Source organism: Nematolebias whitei, chromosome 1 (genome assembly GCF_014905685.2).
Source record: "Nematolebias whitei isolate Nwh7 chromosome 1, NemWhi1, whole genome shotgun sequence".
Classification (NCBI taxonomy): Eukaryota; Metazoa; Chordata; class Actinopteri; order Cyprinodontiformes; family Rivulidae; genus Nematolebias; species Nematolebias whitei.
The window spans coordinates 59520293-59530482 of NC_056498.1; the positions used below are offsets into that span (position 1 = coordinate 59520293).

Consider the following 10190-nt stretch of genomic DNA (forward strand, 5'->3'; position numbering starts at 1 on the left):
TATTTGAAGCATATTGGGCTAATTAAAGGCGGGTTTAAAAATAAAAACGTTTCAAGCCACCCGGGGCCACGCAGGTGAAAGTGGCTGTCTGGGTCAATAAACTTAACCGACAAGTGTGGCGGGTGAATTTCGTATCTGGTCCCATAACTATTCAAATTATTTCGGGGAGAGTTTTTCAAAATTAATGTCAACATGACACACCATGGTGTAGTTAATTCACAAACATTTTTAACTGCGTTTAAGAACTGTGTTTTAGTTGAGTACGAGTTAGAGAGCGCGCTTTCTGACGGGGGTACCACATTTAGCACAACACCGTGAGTTCGGACTGAAAACAGTGAACGGGGGAAATGAGACAAAAATAAAGTACATCGATATAAAAACTTTTCACGCTTCAAAGCTGTTTACTTTTCGACTCTAAACGATACGTATAGCTAACAAGAATAAACAACAGTTTACCTCTGTCATCGAGGTGGCTTTTAGAGTTCAAACCGTTGAGAGCTCTGCTCCTCAGACCGCTCACCTCCGCCATCTTGGCCAACTGAAAGTTGACGCGCGTGACGTCACAGACGTTTCTCTTCCCTTTCACGCGCTCCTTGCTCCACTGCAGCTGGCTCAAGTCCACTGCACTGCTTCTTCACTTTCATTGATTTATGATAAATTAGGCTGCTATTTGAACTTTTTACAGACTTACATGACTTGAAAAGTTTGTTCATTTGACCCAAATGTAAAGTTAAATTTCAGGTGGACCCCAAAAAAGAATGTGATGAACAGATGCGTTCAAACAAAAATTGGGATTATTAAATGTTAACATTTCCTCTTATGTAAACTGTACAGTTTTAATGTATAAATGTAATTAATTATAAATTATAAATGGGATTTTTCAGTGTGAATTTTTCCATTTTCCTTAGTACGTCTCAGCATGTTATTTTTGCTTGTTAAACATATCAAAATATAAAGCTTGTTGTATAAAGCAATAATGTGCAAAATAGTTTGAAATGACGGTGTTAGATATCCAGTAGTTGGTCAAACCAACTGCTACCAACATCTTTATCCCAACAAGTGAGTTAAAAGATAGCCCAGCAGTTTTTAGAGTAATTTATAATTTATTATTTATTTATGGTTTCATTCAACTCCTGATATCTTCCTGTTGAGGCAAATAGCTCCACACAAACCTCCTCCTTATCACCCTAACAAAGGTTATATTTGTTCTCTTTGACAAGCTGTGCACACTTAAGATACACCATGGCTAGATATCTGCAGGAGAAATTTTGCTCTTTTTTCTAGTTTATGATGTTTTTACAGCTCTCGGGCATAAGGATTGCAAAACAAATGCCCATAAATACTGACGGCTGCTGTCACAGATGCAGAAATAGGAGGGCAGCTGTTGTTCAGACCTCATATTCCTGTGTCATATGCCATGGTGGGCAGCTAACAACAGGGTGATGAACGTGGGTGTAAAACCAAATAAACATATAATTGTACAATTATGGTGCCCAAATCACTCCAAGTGTGCTGCACTCTGTGTCCTTGGCTTAGTTTGTTTGCAACCGCCAACCGTGTTTGCATTGGCACTTGGCTTTCTACATGTTTACTCAAGTTGTGTTTTTGGAGAAAGTAATCAGTCTACCTGAGATAACCTGAGCTCGTAATTTATACACATCAGCACGGTCAGTTTTAGGAAAAAGCTTATGAGACAGAGGAGGACGGCATCAGTTCAAAGCCCTCTGCTTTCTGAGGGACTACATCTGACATACAGGAGATCCTACTTCATCCTGGGATTAGATGTGACATTTGGGAGTCACTGAAGGAGGTGACTGTTGTTTTTAATCTTCAAACTTTTTCTCTGCAGCTGGCCTAGGTCATGCCTCTTGTCCCATACATTAAAACGAATGGGGATGGTATGTAAAAAGACCGGAAAATGTCAGGACACACACAGAGAAGTTGGTAGGTTATAGCTGAAACATAGTTGCACATGAATTGCTTTGTGAAAGCGTTGAAGGGAGAGCAAGAAGCCCCCGTGTGTTAATCTGTGTCTGTGCTATTCTTAGCAAGTCTCATCAGCCGGCAGAATATGAGAAACACACGTGACAGCAAGCCCTGATAAATTTAGGAGCGGAGAACCCAGTGACAGAACTGGTGCTGAAATCCAGATGTGTGGAAGGTTTGTGTTTACAGGGTGTGTGCGTGTGTGTGTGGGTGGTTGGAGGGAAATGACAGACAGTCTGTGAATGGTTGCCTGAGAGATCTTTGAAGGAGTGCTTTTGTCCCCCTTTACCTTTAAATATATGAGGACCCTTGGTGGTTCATGACCCACAGTGGGGTTTGGATTCCAACTTTGGGAACCACTGACTAAGCAAACAAATTCTGAAGACTGAGTGGAGGTCTCCCTCTAGTGCCCTCAACCAAAAACACACTTCAGTCTAAAAGAAACATCAAACTCGAGTTTCACTTATACAACAGGAGGCCATGACCAGTTTACTATTTGTTGTACTATTTTGCTGCAAGCTGCGATCTAATTATGATTTTAAAAAAAATTATTTGCAAAAGACGGTGCACACTTAAGTTGTGTCACGTCAAACAATGAATCAGAGATCCTCCGAGTATTTTCGATGTTTCTGAGAGCTTTACAACAGCACAAAACATGTGCCTCAGTAGAAAAACCTTATAATATTAATGCACAAGCTCTGCGACTTATTTATCAAGTTGAAAGCAAATGTTAACATGCACTGTATATAAAATACGTACTTTTGTCTCACTGTCTAACATTAAATCAAACAAAACCTTTTGCATTTAAGGTTTTTGTTAACATTTCCAACGTTACTCCTATTTGCTGAATACCCAAACAATGACTTCAATATTTTTCTAATTACTTTTCACAAAGCCATAACTACAAATAAATGTTCCTTATAGCATTTAATTTTAATAGTATGACTTGGGCCAAATGTTTTAGGTATTCTTACTGTAGCTTTTTTGGAATTTTATCCTATACAGCTTAATTGTTGGACTAAGATCATCTTATGTTGAAAAATAAGTTGTAATAAAAAAATACATTAATTCCTCCATGAGGTAAGATCCTGGCAGTGGGTGACAATGAATTTTGTTTTTTCATTACAACTTATTTTTCAACATAAGATGATTTTGGTCCAAAAATTAAGATCACCTCCATGATAAAGATGTGATAACTTTTAACTGAATAGGGTTAGGGCACTTAAACTTGAAAAGCCCTCTCAAAATGTTAGGTTCAAGAAATTGTAACTCACTTTTAATAAGTATCCAACACAATTTTAAAAGTCATTATTTTAAAAACACAGAGTTGTAAAAGTCTGGTATGCTTGAGATTCAGAGCAGAAGGTGGCGCTAATCCACCTCTTACGTTAGTTGCCAACCGCTCTTTTAATCCACGAAGAAGAAAAAGACCGGAAATATATAACAAAAACAAAAGCCACAAGCTAACAGCGCTTGTCGATATTGTCAGTTTTTCGCGTAATTCCTAATCGAATTAGTCCTTTAGTTGTGTTTAATTATGTTCTGTACGGCTGCAGCAAAGCTTCTGAACTTTACGGGAGGACGCTGCTGGATTTCCTGATAATGCAGGGACGGTAAACTAAACTGTCCGTGAGGAGGAGCAGGGTGGCTTGGCCAAGAGGTTTCTTCGTTCGAAGATATGCAGCGATTATTTCGAGCCAAGTTCTTACAAAAAGCACATGGTGTGGTTGATGTTTGCCGTTTAGAGACAGGAATTGAAAGAAGACTTTCAAGGTTCAACTATATCCTGCTCGAGCCGCCGCTATTTCCTAGAGTCCCAACAGAGACTGAGGCTCCATCTTTCCAGCTAGCCTACTGCGCCTGCATGTGAGGTAAAGCCTCTCTCAGAGTCACCAATGATCAACGTCGTCGTTATCATCAATTTTCCAATTTATTTAACCGACATGTATAAATGAAGGACTTGGTGTTGGTGAAGTGACTTATGGTGTGTTTATATGTTTACCAGCGGTGCTATTTTATATTTGTTTGCAGCAGACCCCGCCCAATTCCTCTTCTACTCAGTGTTTGTAATGTGTCAAATAACTAAATACAACTAAACGCATTAGAAAATACATATTTGAACACGCATTAGAAAACGTACATCAGCGACTCTACTTCCTCAGGCCACTGAGGCGAGCTGGATTGGGAAGCTCAGTCCTCACCTCCTCCTACAGGTGTGCAGTGGAGAGCATCCTGTGCTCCAGCATTAACGTGTGGCATGGAGGCTGCACAGCTGCAGAAAGAAAAGCTCTGCAAAGAGTGGTGATGGCTGCACAGGAGACTGTTGGAGTCAACCTCCCTAACATCACAGACATCTACACCTCCAAATGCATGAAGAGGGCCACCTGCATCATGAAGGACCCCACTCACCCAGCGCACACACTTTTTACCCCACTCCCCTTAGGCAGGAGGTTGAGGAGCATTAAGGATAGAACCACTAGACTGAGGAACAGCTTCTACCCTGAGGCTGTTAGACTCATAAAGCCCTAACCAGAAAAATCACTGTAATGCCACTTTAATTGGTGATATGTCACTTTGTGCTGCTGATTATCCATGCTGCTGATTTCTTGTCTTTAAGTTGCTGTATTCATACCCATCTGCTCTCAACAGATTCATGTACAGGCTGCTATTTAATACACCATATTATAGCTTAAATCCTTGTATATTGTTTCTTTTTTATACTTTATATTTTTTGGTATATTTGGTTGTAACTGGGACCTTGAGTACACAATATCATTCCACCTCATGTACCACATGTGATGCGAATGACAACAAAGAACTTGATAAGAGTTCTATGATGGGAGTTAAATTCAAAGCAGTATGCTCAGATCCTACAGCAGATTAGAACGCTCTTGTTTCATCCTAATTTTTTCGTGTTTTAATGTGTCTTTGTTGTTTTTAGTAGTTAGTTGAAAATCCCTACAATGGCCTGAGCCCACCCTTTGTTTATTGTCTATCATACATGCGTCGTCGTCATGCCTAGAACAAAGACTAAAGGGCCTTCATACTCTATCCAGTGGCAAAACTGGCTCTCAATTACATAGTTGCGTGACAAAAATCACGTCACTTTGTTCTTAGAGTAGCTTCACCTGCCCCTTCTCGGCACAAGGTCTGGGTCGGACCTTTGCTCAGAGACGTATCCACCAAGTATTGTGTCAGAAGTTTGTGGGCGTGTTTGTCAATGTGGAAATGTGCTCGGACATTCAGCTGTACGACTAAACGAACACATTAAATTAGTCAAATGGCCAAAAACTCCTGGATGGAGATCACACAGACATTGTGTATGGAGGAGTCTGATAAAAATTTGGCACTTGCTTCGTGATAGATTTGTGGCCAAACAGCAGATGCAGGGATGGAGTGGAGACCCTGGCGGGAAGAAACCCGCGCTGTGACATGCACTGCAGTGGGAGGGGTTTCCCAGGGGCTCTGCACCATGTGTCTCATGTATTATGAAAGGTGTGTGTGAAAACAAACGTTACGCAACCACGTCACTGCTTGTCAACTGATCAGCTTTGGATGGAGTATGCTGGACCCTTGAAGGTTCAGGGCAGCTGCAGATGGTCTGACTGGGTGTGCTCCTTTTGAGTCAGTCAGTCAATCTTCTGGGAAAAAGTAATGGGGAGGAGGTAGTTGAAGGAGGTGCCACCTTAAATTAAGAACGACCAATCAGTGTATTTGTTTAGTTTATGTTTACGGTGTTATTTAACAGTTAATTACATAAATGCATCTGCATTTAATATAGAGCTGGCAATTTATCATATTCAGCTAATTCACTGACTTCATTCATCACGTTTGAATCTTGGCAATGAAACAACTTTTTGTTTACTTCAGCCACAGAATTTAGCTGATGGGAGTCGAGCAGGGCGTTTGGCTGATGGGTTGCTTGAAATGGAGTGCAACCTATGCTTACCCGTTAGCTGCTTTGTTGCCTTGGCTACAAAGGTGTTTGCCCATTGATGGGCTTGTTTTTAGTAAATCAGAGAGATATCTGATATAAACAAAAATGCAGGTTTTAACTTTTTAACTAAAATGGCTGTAACTTCTAGTTAAATAGGACTGCCAATTGAAAACAAAAGTTTAATAATTTGTTTCAAATCTGGTTAATTGATGACTTAAGTTTTTACATACTGTTTTGTTTTCTTTACAAATTTAGGCATTTTTTTTATAATTTCTTTCAGATGTTAGACTCTTATGGTGACGACTTATGTGCCAAAGAAGAAAATGCACCGAGGCCTGAGATGACTGAACCACCATCACCAGAGCCCAACCAAACCAATCAAAGCTTCAAGTCCTCTCCATTCTCCTTTGCAGTTCCTCTGACAATATATGCTACAACATCATCTGGATTTCAACCCAGTGGGTCAAGAAATGTAAGGTGTGCGGCTGATTTTCATGAAGAACAGCTTCAAAGAGGCAAAGGTAAATTATGTGTGTTCTGCTTTTTGAACAGAACTGAACTCTCAGAAAGGAACTAATATGTTTACTTCACTGTTGTTACTTTGTGTTTGTTTTAATAATTTTAAAAGTGCACAGGATAATTCATAGTCTAAAAGGCTGTGACATATATGATAAGATAGAACTTTATTGATCCTGCAGGACATTGTTGTGCCCGAGTTTCAGTACAAAAGAACATAAATGTACAAGGAATCACACAAGATATATAAAAAACAGAATATAAAAAAATAACAGAGAATATAAAAAATGTCAACAATTAAGGTCTAAAACAGGTCAGTTGCAGACAGAACCATTAAAGTATTTATTGTAGTACTGTATTAAATGTATTATCCTATGTGTAGAAAGGGGGAGGAGTTGAAAAGTTAGATATCTACAGGGAGGAAGGACTTCCTGTGGCATTATGTGGAGCACCTCAGTGGTCTCAGTCTCCGGCTGAAAGTGCTGTGGTAAGAGTCCAATGTGTCATACAGGGGGTGTGATGTGTTGTTCAGGATCTGGAGCAGTTTCCTCAGCATCTTCTGCTCAGACACCTCTGTCAGATACTGCAGTTCCATTCCTAGAACTGAGCCAGCTCTCTTGATGAGTTTATCGAGTCTGTTGGCATCAGCTTTCTTCACCCTCCTGCCCCAGCACACCACAGCAAAGAAGAAGACGCTGGCGACCACAGAGTGGTAAAACATCTGCAGCATGGTCCTGCAGATGTTAAAAGACCCAAGTCTTCTCAGAAAAAAAAAGTTGACTGCCCTTTCTTGTAGAGGGCATTGGTGTTAGCTGTCCAGTCCAGGTACTTGTAGCATCCACAGTGTCCACCTTAGTACCCTTGATGTTGATAGGGTTGGGGGGGGGTTGTTCTTCCTGTAGTCCACCTGAAGCATAAACGGCACTACTCCAAAGTATATAGATATGAAAAAGTTTCTAAATGTCTGCACATTGCACTTAATTGTTGAGTCCTTTATGGAGAACAGTTCAACTACAGAAAACTTCACAAAACATTGATGAACTACTCAACACGTGTTGTTTTCCAGTTAGCGTATCATTGTCTTTGATTTGTCAAGAAATGCCACCCCTGATGATGGTGGCATCTTAGTGTCACTATTTTTCAAAGTGTGTATTTTATATTTCAATTTTCTATGCAGATGTTCAGCAGATGCTGGTGACTGAAGAAGACCCTGATGAATGGAGCTCTAGTTTGCACCCAGTAACTCACATTAAGGAGGAAAAGGAGGAACTCTTGACCAGTTCAGTTGGAGGAAAAACCAGCTCTCCTTTCACTCTTGTTACTGTGAAAAGTGAAGATAATGAAGAGGAACATCTGTCTGTACATTTTTATCAAAACAAAACTGAACTTAGCAAAGATGAAAATCCTTCAACCCACAGATCAACTAAACAAATAAATGTGAAAACCTCCATTGGAGGTTCAGATCAAGGGAAAAACCCTGATCTAATTAATCATATAAAACTTTTGAAAGATAGAAAGGGTGCAGACTTTGCCAAGACTGAAGTCATTATTGGTGATAATGCTAATTATGAAAACTGGCAGATCCCTTTATCTGATTATGGACCTGAAAGTCAAGATAATAACAGAGGTTTTAAGAAGACTGAGTTGCCTGAATCAGGCGAAAATGGTGACGTAGGAAGCAACGCGGCCAAACAATCTTTTACCCTCCCTAAACGCACAACAAACCATTCAGAAAAAAGGTCCTCTTCCTGTGTGGGTAAGAAGAAATTCCCCACAACAAAGCCACATATGGATTCACAGATGGGAGTTCACACAGGAGAGAAACCATTTGATCATTATGTTTGTGATAATGCATTTAATGAAGAGAAACTTCCTAATAATGATAAAAACCTCCACACAGAGGAGGCATCATTTGATTGTGATGTGTGTAGTAAAACATTCAGTGTAAAGGGAAGTCTTAATAGACACATGAGAATCCACAGTGGAGAGAAATACTTTAGTTGTGGCATTTGCTGTAAAAGATTTATTGAAAAGACTGACCTAAAGAAACATGTCAAAGTGCATACAGGAGATAAACCATATAGTTGTGTTTTTTGTGGTAAAACATTCAGACAAAAAGCTCACATTAACAGGCACATGATTATCCACAAAGGAGATAAACCGTTTGTCTGTGACGTCTGTGGTAAAACATTCAACGTAAAAGCTAATCTTAATGTACACATGAGGATTCACACCGGAGAGAAACAGTTTGGTTGTGATGTTTGTGGTAAAACGTTCAGCATCAAGGGAAATCTTAATGCACATATGAGAATCCATACCGGAGAGAAACACTTTGGTTGTGATATTTGTGGTAAATCATTCATCCTAAAGGGAAATCTTACGACACACATGAGAATCCACACAGGAGAGAAACATTTTGGTTGTGATGCTTGCAGAAAAACTTTCATCTCAAAGGGAAATCTTGATGCACATGTCAAAATCCACACAGGAGAAAAGCAATTTAGTTGTGACGTTTGCTCTAAAAGATTCATCCTAAAGACTGATCTGAGAAAGCACATGAGAGTGCACACAGGCGAGAAACCATTTAGTTGTGGTTTATGTGAGAAAACATTCAGCCAAAAGATTCATCTAAAAACACACATGGTTACCCATGAAAAAGAAAAACCACTGGTTGTGATGTTTGTGGTGAAACATTCAACGTAAAAGCAAATCATAACGTTCACATGAGAATCCACACCGGAGAGAAACGCTTTGGTTGTGATGTTTGTTGTAAAACGTTCAGCATCAAGGGAAATCTTAATGCACATATGAGAATCCATACTGGAGAGAAACACTTTGGTTGTGATATTTGTGGTAAATCATTCATCCTAAAGGGAAATCTTACAACACACATGAGAATCCACACAGGAGAGAAACATTTTGGTTGTGATGCTTGCAGAAAAACTCATCTCAAAGGGAAATCTTGATGCACACGTCAAAATCCACACCGGAGAAAAGCAATTTAGTTGTGATGTTTGCTCTAAAAGATTCATCCTAAAGACTGATCTGAGAAAGCACATGAGAGTGCACACAGGAGAGAAACCCTTTAGTTGTGGTTATGTGAGAAAACAACCAAAAGATTAATCTGAAAATGCACATGATTACCCACAAAAAAGAAAAACCACTGGTTGTGAAGTTTGTGGTGAAACATTCAACATAAAAGCAAATCTTAACCCCTAGAAGGTCCTTTCACTTTATGGCAGTTAGTGTTTTTCGGGGAAAACTCAGTGACATTACCGCTTAAAAAATACTATTTATTACCCCCCCCCAACACCTACAAAATAAACAAGGTAATGTGTTAGAGGTATTTTAACTGAAATAAAAATATAAAATTTAATTAAATTATTTTATTTGAACTTGTTAAGAGCCTTTAGTTAAAAGGAACTGCATTTCAGATAGTTTAAAATTGAAAATAATGTATATGTTGTGGCACTTTTTGAAGAATGAATGAATGAAGACATTTCCCCCCATTAGGACAACCTGATGGATTTTTTGACAATAAATAAATAAATCCATTCTGTGCTTTTGTGAAGGCTCTCCATCTCACAGGACCTTTCAGATCAGAAAGTGGTGCCTTGTTTTTGGTCAAACGTGTCTCTCGGTGGTTGACAGAAGTGTTTTACTTTAAATCACTTTGTCTTTTTTCTTTTAATTAATTAATTTATTTATTGAATTATATTTAAAAAAATGCCCCCCCTAAAACTTAACTTTT

The 10190-nt window shown here is 39.2% G+C and overlaps 1 protein-coding gene across 1 annotated transcript; it reads left to right on the top strand.

The window, feature by feature from the left end:
* The first annotated feature begins 3531 nt into the window (after positions 1 to 3531).
* On the top strand, positions 3532 to 9922 carry LOC119412599 (gastrula zinc finger protein XlCGF57.1). Its single transcript, XM_037679633.1, has 3 exons — positions 3532 to 3857; positions 6204 to 6444; positions 7617 to 9922. Exons 2-3 carry the CDS (start codon positions 6204 to 6206, stop codon positions 9140 to 9142), a joined length of 1767 nt encoding a protein of 588 aa, XP_037535561.1. The 5' UTR covers positions 3532 to 3857; the 3' UTR covers positions 9143 to 9922.
* The last annotated feature ends 268 nt before the right edge of the window (positions 9923 to 10190 follow it).

Coding starts and splice junctions, on each gene's coding strand:
- LOC119412599 (XM_037679633.1), top strand. CDS start 6,204: ATGTTAGACTCTTATGGTGACGACTTATGTGCCAAAGAAGAAAATGCA. Junction 6,445..7,616: donor ACAGCTTCAAAGAGGCAAAG/GTAAATTATGTG, acceptor TTTTCTATGCAG/ATGTTCAGCAGATGCTGGTG.